Source organism: Ipomoea nil, unplaced genomic scaffold, assembly GCF_001879475.1.
Source record: "Ipomoea nil cultivar Tokyo-kokei standard unplaced genomic scaffold, Asagao_1.1 scaffold0579, whole genome shotgun sequence".
Lineage (NCBI taxonomy): Eukaryota > Viridiplantae > Streptophyta > Magnoliopsida > Solanales > Convolvulaceae > Ipomoea > Ipomoea nil.
The window spans coordinates 3,375-22,879 of NW_017617007.1; the positions used below are offsets into that span (position 1 = coordinate 3,375).

General features: G+C 34.9%; 3 protein-coding genes across 3 annotated transcripts; 2 read left to right on the top strand and 1 right to left on the bottom strand.

Annotated features, from left to right (window-relative positions):
• Nucleotides 1-2,458: 2,458 nt before the first annotated feature.
• Nucleotides 2,459-5,617, top strand: LOC109174242 (protein FAR1-RELATED SEQUENCE 5-like). The gene is made up of 5 exons (XM_019323487.1): nt 2,459-2,516; nt 2,891-2,968; nt 3,060-4,125; nt 4,510-4,956; nt 5,203-5,617. Exons 1-5 carry the CDS (start codon nt 2,459-2,461, stop codon nt 5,615-5,617), a joined length of 2,064 nt encoding a protein of 687 aa, XP_019179032.1.
• Nucleotides 5,618-12,999: 7,382 nt separating this feature from the next.
• Nucleotides 13,000-14,647, top strand: LOC109174243. The gene is made up of 4 exons (XM_019323488.1): nt 13,000-13,012; nt 13,072-13,165; nt 13,663-13,971; nt 14,008-14,647. The coding sequence occupies exons 1-4, from the start codon at nt 13,000-13,002 to the stop codon at nt 14,540-14,542; spliced, it is 951 nt and encodes a 316-aa protein (XP_019179033.1). The 3' UTR covers nt 14,543-14,647.
• Nucleotides 14,648-16,169: 1,522 nt separating this feature from the next.
• On the bottom strand, nt 16,170-19,282 carry LOC109174238. Its single transcript, XM_019323484.1, has 6 exons — nt 18,948-19,282; nt 18,635-18,705; nt 18,361-18,497; nt 17,412-17,996; nt 17,093-17,206; nt 16,170-16,990 (listed from the first exon to the last, which is right to left on the bottom strand). Exons 1-6 carry the CDS (start codon nt 19,265-19,267, stop codon nt 16,346-16,348), a joined length of 1,872 nt encoding a protein of 623 aa, XP_019179029.1. The 5' UTR covers nt 19,268-19,282; the 3' UTR covers nt 16,170-16,345.
• Between the last annotated feature and the right edge of the window lie 223 nt (nt 19,283-19,505).

Here is a 19,505-nt window from a genome sequence, read left to right on the forward strand (position 1 = left end):
CACTACTACCACCACCGCCGTCGCCGCCACCACCACCATACCATCGCAACCATCGTCACCGCCACCACCACCACCATACCACCGCCGCCGCCACCACCACCATACCACTGCAACCGCCGCCGCCACCACCACCATACCACTGCAACCACCGCCACCACCACCACTACACCACCACCACCGCCGCCGCCACCACCACAACCATACCACCGCAACTACCGTTGCCGCCACCACCACCACCACACCATCACCACCACCACTGTCATACCACCCCCAGTTATTATTATTATTGTTATTATTATTATTATTATTATTATTATTATTATTATTATTATTATTATTATTATTATTATTATTATTATTATATAACAAATAACACCACTACCACCACCATAATATTTTTGATATATTATTAGTTATTTTTTGTAATTATATTTAAAATTATTATATATTATTATACATGTTATAATATTCTAAATAAAATAATTAAAATGTTTAATTATACAATTCTACTCATTTTCCAGAAAATGAACCAAACACACAAAAACAGTTTTCCAGAATGCAACCAAACATTAGAAAGGAAAATGTTTTCCGGCAAATGACTCATTTTCCAGAAGTCATTTTCCTGCTTTCCAAACGGACCCTTAATAAAAATAAGGAGTTACTTGACCACAATCTTCAGGTGTGTAAAACAAGGTATCACAAGTTTTTTATTCATTTACTAAGCAATAAGGTTGATCAAATCAGAACTTATGAAGTACAAGAGATGTCAAATTTCTCAGATTGCTTTTTGATAAATTTACCAAAGGAATAAGGGTCAAATATGCCACTCAACTACACACCAAACTGTAATTAGACCATAAACTAAAAAAAAATGCAATTAGACCATCAAACTAAAAAAATACAATTGGATCCCTGAACAACACAAACTCATGCAATTTGACCCAAAATGACTTGTTTACCTGAACATATGCTGACATGTCGGCTACCAAATTTAAAAATACAATTAGGTCCCTTCATCGTCTCCGATGTTTTTTTTTTAACATTTATTTTAATTAAAATTATTTTTAGATTTGGTGACCTCACACTGAGGTTCAGATTTAAGACCTCTCATTTAAGGGGCCACAACTACATCGTTCGACTACCAGGCCTATTTGATTCTTATTCCTATACTAAAGGAGTAACATGATATTTTTAATTTGTTAAAATTCTCTCATAAACTCTACAGTTGTTTTAATTTGTTAGTAATCTTCCAATTCCAAAATTTAAAATTTACCAGAATGATTAATCAACATTCTTGTTCAATAGATAATAAATTTTCAAATATAAAATAATAGATATTTTCAACTCAACAACACCAAAATATTATTTATACTTTTGGTAAATATGTTTATACTAATACATTCAAATATTTACTATATACATATCTAACAATTATTGCTTTGTTTGAAAAAAACAATTGTTGCTTTTTTTTTGTGTGTGTGTGTGTACAATTATTGCTTATTTAAAATTAAAAAATGTCATAATATTTTAAAATTAAACATTGTGGAAATTCACGTACACATAATATTTCTAATGATGTATTGATTAGATGGGTTCATTATTGATTAGTCTTGGTTAGGGTGACATTTTTACGACTTAGTTATCCATTACCATAAAAAAGTGAGTTTCTATGTTGTTAATCAAAAGCTAGTGAAGACATGCCCAAGCACGACATTCAACATCAAACTCTTCATTAAATTGTTAAATACGTTGAAAAGAGTTTTGAGAAAAAAAACTGGTAATAATGGAAGAAATCTAACAATTCTAAGTGATAATAATTTAGTTTTTAGCCTAAAATTTCAAGGAGTTATTCTATTTTTGGTTCTAAATTTAGATGTGATAGTTTATTTTTAATTTTTTTTAATCAAAATATCCATATTTAGTTATAATATTATTGTGACATGATCATTTTTTTTTCTCCAGTCAGCAAAATCGTTAAAATGTGGTTAAATACAAATGCATTTGATTATTTTCATACAAAGTGAGTTAACCCTGTTATATTTTTATGTTTATTTTTTTCAAAAAATCTGTAATTAAAAACCAAAATGTCATTATATTTAACTGCGTTAAAATTGTTTTGTTGATAGAAGATTAAAATTGGCCATGTCACAATAATACTAGAACCAAATGTGGGCAAATTATGCTGTGGATCTGTATGCACCATGCATGGTGCATACAGATCCACACGACGTCGTTTTAGCCTAATGACGCGGGGTTTTATAAAAAAAAAAAAAAATTCCGTTAACGGCGTTTACTTCCAAATTCCTTTTGAGTTTGTTTCCAAGTTTCAAACTCGATCGTTGGCAGTTGTTCGCTGTGGTATTGGCATTCGATATCACCGGAATCGCGATCGCAATCTCAATCGCATTCGCAAATCGCAATCGCAAATCGAAATCGGGAATTACAAAGTGATTGATAGATGGAGGATGGAACAGAGCAGACGAATTCCGCAGTTGATGATTGGCATTCGATTCAAGGTGATCTTGTTATTGTTTTTGCAATCGTTCCTTTTGGTTTTTTGTATGATTATGTGATTAGCAGTGATGTTTGTGTCTAGAATCTGCAAATAGTTGTGCAAAATCACGTAAGTAATTTCCATAATTGTGTAACAACAATTTCAGAATTTGAAAACAATAATTCCATAATTTTATAACTATATTTCCAGAATTGCATGTCTATATATTCAGAATTAGGGGTACTCTGTTTTGGCAGTTTGTTGCGACTGTGTATCCAGAATTGTATAACTATATTTCCATAATCATATAACTATATATACAGAATCTGTAGACACTCTGTTTTTTCTGTTTGATGAACTGTTTGAATTAATGTTCACCATGTCTATATAATGTAGTTAGTGAAGGCATTGTGGATGGTTCAGTGAGTTCAGATCAAGTAGATGTAGATGTTGATGGATCTTCATCAATTCCAGGTTTATTCATAGTGGTTTACCTTTTAATTAGCAAATTATGGTTAGGAATTATGTGTTAATGGAAATGGTTATTATTGTGTTATATTTGCAGTTGATCAAGATTTGGTTGGTTTGGTAGTAAGTAATGCTGATGAGGCTTTTGAGGTGTATAACAGTTATGCATATAGACTTGGTTTTAGTGTGAGGAAGGGTCATCAACGATACAAGGGATCTTCGAACACAATTCAAATGAAGAAATTTTGTTGTTCTAAGGCTGGTTACAAGGCTAACAGTGGGGTTAAGGCTTATTCCAAAATTGACACAAGGACAGGGTGTGGAGCGTTTGTTCAATTTGACGTGGGTGATGATGGGTTGTGGACAGTTACGAAACACGAGAAAGTGCACAATCACGAGTTATGTGTGTTCAACAAGAGTCATCTACTTCGTTCACATAGGAGTGTCGGAGATAATCAGCTCTTATATTTACAAGGTTTGAAGGACAGTGGTGTTGCATTGGCAGATGGTATTAGGTTCCTAAAACACCAATCGGGGGGGTCCCCTTTAGTTGGTTTCACCAGTAGAGATGCTTATAATTCAATGGCTGCGGATACTGTCAAGCGATTGGATGGAACGGATTCTAACTCTTTAATTGAAATTTTTAGGAGGAGGCAGTCTACCGAGACTGATTTTTTCTTTGATTTTGAACTTGACTTGGATGCAAGGTTGTGCATTTTTTTTTGGAGGGATGGTCAAATGAGACGAGATTACGAGGTGTTTGGGGACTTGTTAGTGCATGATACGACATATCGCACAAACAAATACGATATGATTTGTGCCCCTTTCGTAGGGATGAATCACCATTGCATGAATGTAATGTTTGGATGCGGGTTTTTGATGAACGAGAGGATAGAATCGTTTGTGTGGTTGTTTAAAGTGTTTTCAAGATCAATGGGTGGCAAGTCTCCACAGACTATTATGACAGATCAATGTGCAGCTATGGCTGCTGCTATATCTAAAGTGTTTCCAACATCACGTCATCGTCTTTGCATATGGCATATCGGTGAGAATTCAAAGAAGCATATCAAGACGTTAAGGAGCAATAAGGATTTCTTGGATATGTTTAACTACGTGTTGAAATACACAGAGACCGAAGCTGAATTTCAATTCTATTGGACAAGGTATGTTAGTAATTAATCGTTTTTATTGCATTACGTTTGTAATTATGGATGTATAGTGCATCAATTATGGATATATAGTATTTCGATTATGGATATATAGCAGTGGTGGTGTCTGGAAATGTAGTATATGGATTATGGATATATAGTATTCCGATTATGGATATATAGTATACCGATTATGGATATATAGCAGTTGAACTTACTGGTGGTGTCTAGAAATGTAGTAGTATGGATTATGGATATATAGTCTATCAATTATGGACATATAGTATTCCAATTATGTATATAGAGCAATAGAAATTCTGAGTATGTGTTAGATGTGGTGATGCTGCTTGTTAATATTCTGCTTCATAATCATTTGGGATTTTGTCTTACCATTTTCAGGTTGGTGACTGACTATAAATGTCACAAGAATACTTGGTTAGAAAAGCTATATGACTGTAGGGAGAAGTGGTGTCCAGCATTTAACAAGGACTATTTTTCTGGGGGCATTCTATCATCACAAAGGAGTGAAACTACAAATCATTCGATTTCTAGAAGGTTGTCCAAGACAGCGGGTCTTTGTGATTTCTATTCATCGTTTGTAAGCGTAATTTCTGAATGGAGAAGTAAAGAGAACGGTGAAGACTTTCGGTGTGCTCAAGGGGTACCCGCTATGATGATGGAGCATGTGAAACTTCTTTCACATGCTAGAGAGGTATACACGATTGAGATATATTTTCTGTTTGAGGAACAATTCATGAAAGGCAGTGCGTGTCATCAAGAGATGGTGTTGAATGATGGCCGTCAACAGAAGTATCACGTGTGGCGGCCAGATATAGATATTATAAGGCATGAGGTTAGTTTTAACGCAGCTAACTTGGACATTTCTTGTAGTTGCAAGTTGATGTCTGAGTTGGGAATTCTATGTTGTCATTGTATACGCATTCTTCACGTACATTGTGTTTCTAGTATTCCCGACAAATATATACTTAAAAGATGGACTAAAAAGGTTATTGATGGTAGGAATGTCAACATTGATTCTATGGTTTATAATGTTGGTGTTCCTCCATCAATTTGAGTGTTCGATATTAGTAGAAAATTTCAAAGATTAGTTGTGTCTAGTCAAGATAGCAGCGTAGCGAGGAAACTGTGTGACGAGGCTGTTGATGATGTAAAGAAAAAGGTTGAAGCCGAGGTTGGGCATGTGCATATTGAAGAGTGTGGTGTTTCATCTTCAAGTGGTGGTGTTCAAAATCCTTCAAGTCGGAGATTGAAAGGTGAGCGTAACAAAAGGAGGAGTGGTGTTATTGAAAAGAAGTACAGTCTTGCAAGGGGGAGAAGGAGTGCTGCAAATAAAGCTGCATTGAGTACAAAGGGTGCTGTTCAGTCTTTGGTGTTGGAAAACATATCCAAGCTTGCTGGGGATGGATACCTTGTACATCCAAGTTCTTCAAGTTCAGATTTTGTTCAGTTTAGTAAGGGTTTAGATGACAATGTAGGTGTAGATTGAGAAATACAAGTTGTTATCATTGATTTTATGCAATTATACAGTTTTAGTTTTGTAATTCTGGATATGTAGTTTTGCAATTTTGGAACTGTAGTTATGAAATTATGGAATTATAGTTATACAATTATGGAATTGTAGTCATGCAATTATGAAAGGTATGCAATTATGAAATTATAGTCATTCAATTATGAAAATATAGTTATGCATTTATGCATGTGTAGTCCCCATTGTGATGGAATTTGTAGTTATGAAATTGTGGTGTATAGTTATGCAAGTATGGATGTATAGTTTTGCAATTATGGTATTATTGTTACGCAATTATGGAACTATAGTTATGCAATTGTGGAATTGTTTATATACAATTATGGAATTATAATTATGAAATTATGGAATTATAGTTATGCAATTATGGAACTATAGTTTTGCAATTCTGGATTTATAGTAGTCATGCAATTATAGATTTGATACATGAAAACAAAAACAAAAAAAAAAAAAAAGTAAAGAAAAGAAAAGAAGAGAAAAGAGAAAGAGGTGCATAGATCAGATGTAAATTGTTATTTAGCTATTAACATCATGCATCTACATTCACAAAATACAAGTCACATTGTCAATGTAGTTCACAAAAACTTTCTAATTGTTTAGAATTCAGTCAACATGTTGAAGAATATTCATTCAATTCTTCTTCGAAACTCTTTTGGCCGCTTGCAGAACCTCCCCCCTGACTTCATTCATTCTCCACTTTATGAGGTTCGCAGCATATTTCGCTCGCAATTCACACATGAAGCTTGCCTATAAACAAAGAACATTAAGTAATTAGTCATTCGCAGTTTTATTTATTTTTTAATGTATTTTGAAACTATAATATGTATGGTAGTCTTACATTCAAGCGCATATTTTTCTTGAATCCTGGCTGCCAGTCTTGTAGAGTCCCTCGGAATGTCTCCATATGACGGAGTACATAGATCCCGCAATCAGTGACGTTTTCAGTGTTTGCCCAGTCCAACTTAAGGTACTTTATATCAACTTTTTGCAATTTCACATACAAGGAGTGGCACTCGGCCTTAAGGTAACCACTGAATGCTTCAATCTGGTCAGAAAAGTTAGTTTAGTGTTGATAATGCTTTTATGTCAATAGATAGGTAATGGTAAGAATGTCAAGTTTTTTTTTATCAAAATTACCAATAAGTGTGGGCAGTTGCCATATTTGTCCTTCTCCGAAACACCAGCTGGTAACTCCTTGTTGTCAATGACCTGTACTTTATGTTCTTTCACATTGAAGCAGACCAAGAAGTAGTGACCATGGCGATGAACTGCGAAAAATATCTAATTCCAATTCAAAGTTAAAGCAATGTTAGTATTTTTTTGGACATGATAAAGTCAAATTGGACATGGGTAATAGAACTTACCAGATCTGCATCACTGATGTCTAGGTTCACGAAGCTGGTTATTTCATAGCTCAATCTCTCATTGAAATTCTTCATTTTTATGTGAGTTGGGAGATCCTTCATCCACTGATCATTGGGATCAATTTGAAGCTGCACATACAAATGCAGGAATGAGTAGTCATAATCCAAATAATATTTGTTGAAAATGTTAAAGTTATACATACAGAGTTATATATATATACATTTCCAGAATTGTACAACTATAGTTCCATAATTGGATAACTATAATTCCATAATTTCATATCAATAATTCCATAATTGCATATAACCAATTCCATAATTGCATAAGTATAGTTCTATAATTGCATAACTATAATTCCAAATTACAAAATTATAAAACCAGGGGTTCACAGGTACACATCCAGAACTGAATAACTACATATCCATAATCTAAAAACTATATATTCATAATTTGTGAACACTTACATGTACTAGGGTGGAGAAGTAGACCCGCTTTGTCTCCCCAACCGCACGGGGCATGTTCAGCAATGTAAAACGTAGGGACCAGACATCTAGGAAGCTGCTCAGTAGCTCACCGTTGCACATAGTTGCAAAATCATCCCTTGTGAAGTAGTAATCACCATATTTGAACAATGTCTCTCTACAATACAGTAAATAAATAAATATAAGAACATAAATTAATGAATAAAATTTAAGTAAAATTGGTGGATGGAAACATACCCTCCCGGGTGCTCACTTGAGGCTTCCAAAAATGCGTAGTTTGAAAAAACCTTTTCTTTGGGAGTTGCATTATTGATGGAGCCTTTGTTCTTATTCCAATATGGTGACCTCAAATGAAGCGGGATGTTCCTGAATTTGCGCACAGGTCTCTTTCTCACAGTAACATCCTCAACATCATATTCACTTTCATCCATAGCCCTGTTGTCCAGAAAAAAACAGAGGCAGTTCATAACCCCACAAGTATAATTCCAGAATTGTATAACTACATTTCTATAATCTATAAACTATATGTCCATAATTTGAGAAATACATATCCATAATTGTAAAGAAATCAACGTCACTAGTTGAATAAGAATATATTCATATTAATCAAACTTAATATTCATAATTATTGATGAATTGAAAACCATATTTATAGTCTAAATCTGCATAAGAAAGCAGTAACCTACTTATCAAATTCATCAATCTCAGCAGCAGTTTGGGCAGCAGGGGTAGTAGGAGTGGTGGACTTTTCGAATGGCACTCTGATTAGTAATGGAGTTGCTTCCTTCTCTGTTGAGGTTGATACTCCTGCACTCCTCACAATGTTATCCACCAAGGTGTCCAAAGGCTGCTGTTGAGATGGTGGTGGGGTTGGTGTAGAGCGTCCAAGTAGCTCAAATGATGGGACTTCTATTTCCATTTCCTTTCTTGTTTTTTTCAAAAGCTGCTACCAGAGAATCAACTGCTGATGTGAAGCTCTCACTTCCGAAGAAGATGTCATCCAATTGCGAGGCAGTTGGGCTAGGAGTCGGTTGAATTGTGCTTGCAGCACTCAGCATTGTTGATATTCCTGAAAAAGCCCTCTTCATGATTTCAACCGGGGCCCCTTGCTTGCCAATGTCAGACATGACCTGACCGAACTCAAGGACATCTGCTGTAAGCCGTTGAAGCACATTTGTTACTCGGTCAACATTTGTCAGAGGCACAGATGGAGCTGGAATAGTTGGTGTAGCAGCAGGGCTGGACACTGGTCTTGGTATTGCAGCAGGAGGAGGTGCAGGTCGGGGTGATGATGTAGATGCAATGGCAGTAGGTTTCTGAAATCGAGGGATAACTTTGCCCTTACCAAAACCCCCTGATTTTATCTCAGCCGATACTCGCTTGCGTACAAGGCTTTTTGTCCAAGCTTTTATTGCTGGGAATGTGCGGTTGACGGTCATGCCTCTGAACTGTACTCGGTCAAAGTAGAAGAGCTTCAAGAAGTACAGAAGAGTATGTTATGGAATTGAATAACTACATATTCAGAATTGCATATCTATAATTCCATAATTGCATAACTATAATTCCATAATTATAAAACTAGATATCCAGAATTGCATATCTATAATTCCATAATTGCATAACTATAATTCCATAATTGGATTACTATAATTCCATAATCCATAAACTACACATCTATAATTGATTAACTATAATTCCATAATTGTAAAACTATTATTCCATAATTGGAAAACCACAATTCCACAATTACAAAACTACACATCCATAAGGGCATAACCACACATACAGAATTGCATATCTATGATTCCATAATTACATGAATATAATTACATAATTAGAACATTTTATGTATAATGGGATATTACCAGGATGAATACCATTGGACCTCCAAAGGATCTGGTAGGAGAGTCTTTGTAAATGTCATACGAATCAATTAAAGAATTGTACGTGTACTTGCACCAATTAAGTCTTGAGATTGACCGGATGTTGAGCAATGACTTGATAACTCGATAGTTGGCATATCTTCCAGTATTTCCCCGGAGCAGAGATGAGACAACAAACACCACAAAGTCTCTCTTGAAGGCATCTCCATGGTCACCTCTCCTGATTATTTCATCAGGCATCTTTGTTGTTATGGGTGACCCTGACCTGACATTCCATCTTTTCCTCCACTCAGTCAGGACCTTATTATATGCAGCTGTAGAATTTTCCTCACTCTTTGTACCTTCCTCAACATCTCTCTTCCCCCGGGGGAGTCCCAAGATGTATTCAACATCCTCTTCACCGACATGTAGATGGTCACCATCCAATATGAAGTCTGATTTGAAAACATCAAACCTTTGCAGGAGATACTCAACAAGTTGTGAGTAATTGCTTGAAAATTGTAGGTGCAGCAGCCCTCCAAAACCCATATCAATCACAGCATCCTTTTGGTCATGTGTTAGACGCTGGACAAGGTCATACATTTGCTTGGGACCCATTCGTGTACTGAAGTAGTTCACATCAGGGTCCCGTACTCTCTCTCGCTTTTGTGGTGGTGCCCTCTTTCTTTTTACAGCTGCTGGTTGTTGCCTTGTCGAAGGCTCTGCTTGATCTTCCTGGGCAGGGGTGAGTTCAGCAGCTTGTGAGCTCAATACTGCTCTGGTTGTTCTCTTTTTTACAGACTTCACAAATTGACCAAGTGTAGAATCATCTGCCACACCTGACTGATCCATTTCTGCAAATAAAAAACATCAAGTGAGGTTAACAGAGTACTATATCCAAAACTTCATAACTACAATTCCATAAACACACAACTATACTTCCAGAATTGTAAAACTACAATTCCATAATCTCATAAGTATACCACAAGGCAAGTTATGCTAAAAAGGATTTGAATGCAATTTGGTGCACAGAGTAAGGTTCACAGAGTAATACATCCAAAACTGTATAACTATAATTCCATAAACGCACAATTATACTTCCAAAATTGTACAATTACAATTCCATAAGCATACCTACAAGGCAAATTATGCTAAAAAGGCATTGATGCAGTTTGGTGCACAGAGTAAGGTTCACAGAGTACTACATCCAAAACTCTATAACTACAATTCCATAAACGCACAACTATATTTCCAAAATTGTAAAACTACAATTCCATAAGTATACGCACAAAGCAAATTATGTTAAGAAGGCATGAATGCAGTTTGGTGCACAGAGTAAGGTTAACAGAGTACTACACCCAAAACTGTATGTCTACAATTCCATAAATGTACAACTATACTTCCAAAATTGTAAAACTACAGTTCCATAAACTTATAAATATACTCATAAACCCATAATCATAACCATGCACGTTAATAATCAAATAACTATACATTCATACAAGATTAAACAGTATAAAACCCTAGTTTAAAATTTCATAAATATATACTCAAAATGAATGCTTGTTTTGTGTAAATGCATTATGTATCAACGTAAAATGCATTTATACCTGTTATAGGATGATGATGAGCTCTGGTTTACAGAGAAAGCGCTGTTGAATACGCGATGATCGGACGCCGGCGACAATAGCGACGACGAGTGTGTTTGAAAGTTAGAAAATGCTAAAGAAATGGTAAGGAAATGGAGATGATTGAAGCGTTTACGGAGGGTATCGTGTTGGAGAAGGAATGGAGTGCGGGAAGTGAAATGCAGTGGAGAAGAAACGAAGGAGCATTGTTTTATTTTTAAAAAAAAAAAAAAATATCTGATTGGTGGAGTGAAACGGTGCCACTAACGGCACCGTTACTCCCTAAACGACGTCGTGTGGATCCGGATGCACCAAGTACGGTGCAACCGGATGCACAGCATAACGATTGCCAAATGTGAATGTTCTAATAAAAATGAACTACAAATAGATCATCACTAAGTCTAGGACAAAAAATAAAATTAACTCAAATTTTAAATATAAAGTAATAGATATTTTCAACTCAACAACACCAAAATATTATCTATGCTTCCAATAAATATGTCTAAACTAATACATTCAATCATTTAGTATCTTGTTATTAATTACAGTAATTACATAATCATCAAAGTTAAATGTTGGTGAAGACAGGCCCAAGAACGACATTCAACATCAAACTCTTCATTGAATTGCTAGATACGTTGAAAGGAGTTTCGAGGAAAAAATTGGTAATGGAAGAATCTAACAATTCAAGTTGGGAGAAGTAATTTCCTCTTCAATTTAGACAACGGACGAGAATGGCGCGGCGTCTCTTCTCTTCTCTTCTCCGCAGCAAAGTACAGAAGCTCTGACGAGAATGCGACGGCGGAGGAGCAGAGGAGGGGTGTGGAGCGGTGGTTGTGGAGCTCTTATCATCGCCTCAGCCGGAGCTGCTCTTCCACCTAGAAGTGTCGCCGGTAAGCTAAGCGACGCTTTTAATTTCTATTTTAATTTCTATTGAAAAAAAAATAGGATTATTTGAAATTTTAAGTAGTCGGAGTCGGCGGGGAGCGGCGGGAAGTTTGGAGGGAATCATACCATTACCAACGGTACAGTATGATTCATCATACCAACGGTAACTCGACTCAATTTCCTAATTTTGATTTCTGATGAATTTGGAAACAACCCTCCCTACATATACTTAATCTTCATACCAACGGCAACTCAACTCAACTCAATTTCCTAATTCCTACATTTACGCACTCAGAGTCTCAACACACATATACTTAATCTTCATTCATTACCTTGCTCTGCTGTGGTTTGTCTTCATCATATCATGGTTTGTCTTAAAGACTTTGCTTACATTACCCTTCCTGGGGGTTCTTGCAGATTTGATTATTTACTTGAGGTGTGTAAGCAAGAGAGATTGCTACTTCACAGAGAGGAACAGAAGGATAAGCGAGAAAAGAAAGGGTGCTACGATCATGCAAACTACAAACGGTAATTCAATATTTGCTATATCCCAATTTTTATTTCTGATGGGATTTGGAAAATAATTTAGTATATATGTATTATGTATTTGATCCATCCCCACATATACACACACACATATATACTGTCTTCATTCATTCTTAACTAGATTTTCTTTGGTTTTTCTTCTGTTCTAAAGTCAGTTTCTTTTATCTGCTATATATTCAGTTTTTAATACATACCTTGTTGTGGGGGTGTTTATTTCCATCATGGTTCAGTCTGTAGTTTTTCTTCTGTTATGAACTCAATTTCTTTTATCTGCTATATATTCAGTTTTTAATACATATCTTGTTGTGTGGTGTTTATTTCTATCATGGTTCAGTCTGTAGTTTTTCTTCTGTTCTGAAGTCACTTTCTTTTTTCTGCTATATATTCAGTTTTTAATACATACCTTGTTGTGTGGTGTTTATTTTCATCATGGTTCATCTTAAAGACTTTGCTGACATTACCCTTCTGTTCTTGCAGATTTGATTATCTACTTGCGGTGTGTAAGAAGGAGAGATTACTACTTAAGAAAGAGGAACAAGAGGATAAGCAAGAAAAGAAAGGATGCTACAATGATGATGATCATCAGTACCATTTAAGTACAGTTGATCTCAATGAGAGTTTGATCACTCCTTCAAACCATACAGTGCCAGGTAAGGAGGAATGGAGGAAAGGCAACACCCCAGAGTTTGTTATTTCACATTCCAGTGGCAGTGATGACAGCAGAGCTTCATACCAACGGTAACTCAACATTTGCTTTATCCCAATTTTGATTTCTGATGGGATTTGGAAACAAATTTAGTATATATGTATTATGTATATGATCCATCCCTACATATAGGCACACACACATATACTCGATCTACATTCATTCTTAACTAGAGTTTCTTTAGATTTTCTTCTATTCTGAACTCACTTTCTTTATCTGCTATATATTTAGTTTTCAATACATACACTTAGTCTTCATTCATGATTTCATTCTTAACTAGAGTTTCTTTAGAATTTCTTCTGTTCTGAACTCAGTTTCTATATCTTCTATATATTCAGTTTTCAATAAATACATAGATACACTTAGTCTTCATTCATTCTTAACTAGAGTTTCTTTAGTTTTTCTTCTGTTCTGAACTCACTTTCTTTATCTGCTATGTTCAGTTTTTAATACATACCTTGTTGTGTGGTGTTTATTTTCATCATGGTTCGTCTTATTTGCTGACATTACCCTTCCGCGGTTCTTGCAGATTTGATTATCTACTTGCGGTGTGTAAGCAAGAGAGATTACTACTTGAGAAAGAGAAACAAGAGGATAAGCAAGAAAAGAAAGCATGCTACACTGATGATGATGATGATCAGTACTGTGGGGTTGATCTCAATAAGAGTTTGATCATTCCTTCAAACCATACAGTGCCTGATAAGGAGGAATGGAGGAAAAAATTGATGGGATCATTTTATGGCTTATCTTGGCAGAATGCTTTGAAGTCTGTGGTGCAAAGTGCAGCACGAAGCAACACACCAGAATCTGTTATTTCACATTCCAGTGGCAGTGATGACAGCAGAGCATTAAAGAGGAGACTAAAGTATGATGAGGTTGGGGGAGAAGTTGTGGCAGAGAGGATCAATTCCAAGAAGCGAAAGAGGGGAAGTAGGGTGCCCAACAACGGTCCAAAATCACCACCACTAGGACTGCCAGTTAAATTCAAAAATTTAATTCTCCAATTGGCTGGTAAGCGGGCAGTATGTGTCGAGAAATTAGTGATTCAAAAGGAGCTTACCAAAACGGATGTAAACAGCACCCAAAATAGGCTGTCAATCCCAGCGAGGCTTGTGAGGGAGGAGTTTCTTACAGAAGAAGAGCATCTTCTACTTTGTCAGCGCAATGGGAAGAATGTATGTTCTATAGATGAAGTTCCGTTGATCACACCAATGATGGAAGTAGCAAAGGTGAGCTTGAGGAGGTGGGAGATGAAGAAGGAAAGGGGAGTTCCCAGTGTATCTTACGTCATAGCAAATACTTGGAATGAAATAAGAAGACGGAATAAATTTGAAAGCAAGATGATAGTTCAATTGTGGGCTATTCGGGTTGACGTAGACTTGTGGATGGCTTTAGTTAGGCTGTCTTGACCTTTTAATCAACTTACCACTTCAATTTAGGAGATACAAATATGCTCTTTGTATATGCTTTTTTGTCTTTTTGAAACTAATTCAAAGAGTTTTGAATTTTGTTATAATTTCTATCAAATACTGTTCAGTTCATTTTGAATGAGAGTAGGGATTACTTTTTTATATAAATTCTCTTATTTGTGTTTTGGAATTCATAATATCAGTGCAGCTTCTTCTGGATGTCTTTAAATTGTTCTTTATATTGAGTGTTTTCTATTTTCTGTATCTGGGACTCTGTCCGGATTTTTGGGTTGTATTTGTTCTTTTAGTCTAACAGCCAATGAACACAGGTATTTACTTTTACAGTGATCAGTTGAGTAACATTGAAGTATATATAAGAATTAAAGTTTCAAGGAGGAACAAATCTTGAAGTTGCCAAGATGAAGTTCATGAAACTTGGATCAAAGCCTGATTGTTTTCAATCCGAAGGGAACCACTTCAGGTAAGATGTTTTGCTAACCTTCTCAGAAGTTTGTTACTAGCTATTGTCATTGTCTATTAAAAAAAAAAAGCTATTGTCATTGTTAATATTGTGGTGGATTAAAACAGTCTGTTTATTTACACCAAAAAAAAAAAAAAAAAAAAAAAAAACAGTCTGTTTATCTGAATGTTTTTTCTTCTACTATTTTAAATTTTCTGGGGTTCTGTTGATTTTGTGTGTAGTTTTACCCCTCTAACCCTTCCTCCTCTTCCCATTGAAACACAAATTCATCTTCAAATTTGAAGAGAGAATCTATATGTCCTAGCTGAGTTCTGTCGGAAAGTGATATTGAAACATGTGATCTATTCATTGAGATCTCACTGAATTGCTATGACAGGAACTGTTTTGAATCATTAATTTATAACCCTTGTGTGATTATAGACAATGTAAATCACCACTGCACAACTGTATGTTCTTCTGACCTGGATTGTTCCCGATTTTATACAGCTTGTATTCAATATTCATCTATAAACCTAGGATCGGTGTACTTATCCATGTTACTTTTATACTGGGAGTTTTTGGCATTTTCTGCCTGCTCAAACATTGATATGCTACTCATTAGTACTCCCGTTCTATGTACATTTATGGTTGAAATTCTAGTTTTGTAGAATCTGAGACTCTACTTTGTAATTTATACCTTATTGTGCAGAACCAATGGAAGGATTTGAATACAATTTTGAGAAACGAGACTGCCTACTTTGGAGACATTGATTGTGCCAGCCATTTATAGATAGATATGAGTTTGTAGTTTTAAAGACTATTCCCATATGCGAGTATGAGGTAACTATGACCTCTTTTTCCTAGTCTACTAACCTCACTGCTTCTAATTGTTACTTTCTGCTGATTAAATGGCCCAAAATACTCATTGCTGGTTCAAAATGTGATTGCTGGTTATATTATGAAGAAATTGATCAAGTTTATATGGGCAATCTTAATCTCTTGCTTCGACCGCTGAGAAGTGGAAAATGGACAATAACCTTTGAGGTAATAGTGATTTGCCTGAGTAAAAAAATCTAGATATATTGTGTATCTAGTCCTATAGAGTAGGAATGTATTTGATGATAACTTATGAACAATATTTAGACTTCAAGAATATATAGCTGGATAGTTCATAAACATTCAAAGGATTATTTTATGTGCTCTGCAAATTTATCTAAGTAGTTGGGTTCTCATAAACACAAAAGTGGATGGTATAATACACTGCACTAGAGAAAACAAGCCTGCTCATGTGCTTGTCTTTGAATGCCTAGCCATGATGAAAAAGTTTGCCATCATCCTTGTAATCAAATATCACCATGCTTACATGTAAAAGTGATGAGCTTTTCCATATGATAGGAGCACTCGGGACATTTTTCATTCTCTATGGTTTCTTCCAAAGTGGTTGGGTATTCAAGAGCACAATAAGGATGTCTATTGAATGAACAAGAAGAAATCATCTGGCAGTATTCTTTAAATGCTTGGCCAAAACTTTCAGGAGCCATGCTTTTCGTCCAGTTCTGATACTCATTCATGACCCTTAGCATTTTAGCTCCATATCCACTAACAATCACCTTTTGCCCTTTACATAACAATGCCCATCCTTTTATTGTTGCGCTCTCACTTTCATAAGCCAATAGATTTTTGATCCCTCGTGCTATTTCATCATTGCACTCATCACCACCTGGACTTGTTGCTTTTAAATAATTGATCCTTGATAGGAAACAACTTTGGAGCCGTGTCCAAAACCACCAAACATGGTAGGGACTTGTCAATATATGACCCATGTTTTCTTTAATATTGCTTGCTCTTATCATTTCATTTTTCCCTACATAAGCCAACTGTATATTTGAGTGAGTTTTAGAGCTTACTTCAATTATTTTAGAAGTGAACTCTCGAACCCATTTAAAATCATTGCCTCCATATAAGAAAATATGATTTTCTTGAATAATCTGATGAAAGAAAATAAGGAAGTGTTACAAAATTGATCGTTTCAACAAATAATATATTAAACAATATAGTTGTTATTAGTAAGAGGTTGAAAATGGACTTACCCAAGACTTTATGATATCATCAATATTCCCCACCAAAAGGCCAAGACTCCAAGCTTTTTCTTTCTGCCAAAGAGTAATTTCTCTTTCACTTGTGTACATACTTGAAGTAGATTTCTGAATATGAATGAAAGCATATATAATACGTAAGTAATGCTACAAAATGACATAATTTAGATTTTTAAAAAATGTAAATTTTTTTGGGCGGTAAAATTTCAAATAATTTATTGGCGGTTTTTTTATGCTTTTCGAATTGCATAGTTAGAAATTATAAGTTGGTAACGCCATAAATGTAGTGAAAGAGAGCAAAAGAAAAACATACCAATTGTTCTATCTTAATCAGAATGTCCCGTGACCAAGCATTTATCTTGTCATTAACTTCGCATGCCAAATCACTTATCAATTCATCAATATCAGTTATCAAACTATCAATACCTTGAGTCCTTTCTTTCATCTCTTTTTTGATAAATGGGATTATATTGTCTCGTTGTTGGATTCTCATTGATTGTCCTTCAATATTACGAGGATCCCATATTAGCATCATGTGCATTGTATTTGAATGAATGATCTTTCCTTGTTTGTCTAGGGAAATGATGATGGGCTCCTTTCCCATGTGAAAGGTAGAAGAGAGATTTTCCTTGACGAATCTAATGAATCTTTGTGCAATCTGTTTCCTTGGATCATCCATTGACAAAAATCGCATCTTCACTATCAATTTTTCAAACTGTTCATTTCTCCATGCTACATGATCATCCACAATTGGAATCCAAAGCATTTCTACACTTGCTGCCGAGTAAAAGGAATTGAGAACCCAAATTCTTTCGCTAGAGATGTCATGACCTGATGTTATTAGTAGGAGCATCATTCTTCTGAGCATGAAAAATTTTAACTTTCTTTTCTCCCGCCACTAATATACAAAATATTAAAACAAAGATACAAAATGTGAGAAGCAACATACAAAATAATCTTAAGTGTCAAACATATATATCTAGTGAGATGAATTGAAATGCATATAAAATCTCTAGTGCCAAACATGTCTACTTAGTTGTTAGAGTGATGAAAATTACAATTTTTTGTTTTTTAATTTTTGTAAAATTAGGGATATACAATATGCAACGACTAAAAGAACGATATAAAAATGTACAAGTAAAATTGCATAATTGATGGACTAAAATGCATCATTGTTTTTACTATAAAACAATAATGTATGTTATAATGCCTAGACTCAACTTTAAAGTTACAAAAATGTTGGTCAAAGCATTTAGCCTTACCTTGCCCCTCCTAAAATATACAACCTTATTATCATCCTTAACATTCATTATTAACTTTAAAACTTCCACATTAGTAGAAGAGTTGTTAAGCAAAGCATATTGTAATGCTTTATAAGATTCCTCTTCCCTTTTCTCTTCTGTGAAAAAAAAAAAAAAAAAAACAAAAAACAAAAAAAAAAAAAACAAAAAAAAATATTTTAAATCAAAAAGAATTTTACATAATATATATATAGCTTTATGTCATAGAAATAAATATATCTGCTATGAAACCAACCTAGCGCAGGGCGACATGTGGCGAGTATGGCTTTGATTTTGGTAGTAATGACATCTTGTTCATTTTGAAACCTGAAAAATTAATAGTCACGCCAAAATATGAAATAATATTCACTCCAATGTAATTATATTCTAGCGTTAATTTTAAAATAAATATATAGAGATTTTTTTAGTACTACTAATCTGTTACAAATATACGAAGTATAATATATTAAATATGCATTTTTTCTAATAATTTAATTTTATTGTTTGAGCAAATATGCATGTATATTCCATACCATACAAATATCAATATGTTAGAATTTAGATCTTACTTGACACCCGCCGTAAGAAGACCAACACAATGAGTAGCATTAGTAACAACACTTCTGCCAATCCAATAGCTAGCAATTGGCATGACTGAAATGACTAATTGTGGCATAGAGTAAGATGTTGATTGTTTGAGCTCAACAATGCATCTAGTGAGCTCTAAGGCATGCTTGATCGAATCATTAAATGGGTTTTGCTTATAAGAGGTTGTTGTTGAATTGGTGGTTTGTGTGACGAATGTCAATTGCTTTGTCAATCCTTTCTTATAGCCTAATCGAGAAATAATGTTGAGTTTACCATAACTAATGGAAAAGGCTATAAGCATTAGCACCAACTTTGCCTCCCATGGATGCGCTGACAGTGTGCTCAATAAATATAGTGTGGTAAGATGTCCATCTATGATGTTTAACCACCCGGACGCTATCTAAAAATAAAATAATTCAAAATAAAAGAGAATATTAAAGACGATTTTTTTTTTTTTTTTAAATCATTATATTGGATTCCGCAATTCAATTCTTTAAATTTTTAGACCATTATTACCACCATTCACATTCAATGATGGC

Coding starts and splice junctions, on each gene's coding strand:
- LOC109174242 (XM_019323487.1), top strand. CDS start 2,459: ATGGAGGATGGAACAGAGCAGACGAATTCCGCAGTTGATGATTGGCAT. Junction 2,969..3,059: donor TGGATCTTCATCAATTCCAG/GTTTATTCATAG, acceptor TTATATTTGCAG/TTGATCAAGATTTGGTTGGT. Junction 4,957..5,202: donor CCAGATATAGATATTATAAG/GCATGAGGTTAG, acceptor CGATATTAGTAG/AAAATTTCAAAGATTAGTTG.
- LOC109174243 (XM_019323488.1), top strand. Junction 13,166..13,662: donor AGCAGAGCTTCATACCAACG/GTAACTCAACAT, acceptor CGGTTCTTGCAG/ATTTGATTATCTACTTGCGG. Junction 13,972..14,007: donor CATTCCAGTGGCAGTGATGA/CAGCAGAGCATT, acceptor AAAGTATGATGA/GGTTGGGGGAGAAGTTGTGG.
- LOC109174238 (XM_019323484.1), bottom strand. CDS start 19,267: ATGCTTATAGCCTTTTCCATTAGTTATGGTAAACTCAACATTATTTCT. Junction 17,997..18,360: donor TATATTTTAGGAGGGGCAAG/GTAAGGCTAAAT, acceptor TTTGTATATTAG/TGGCGGGAGAAAAGAAAGTT. Junction 17,207..17,411: donor TGATTAAGATAGAACAATTG/GTATGTTTTTCT, acceptor ATTCATATTCAG/AAATCTACTTCAAGTATGTA.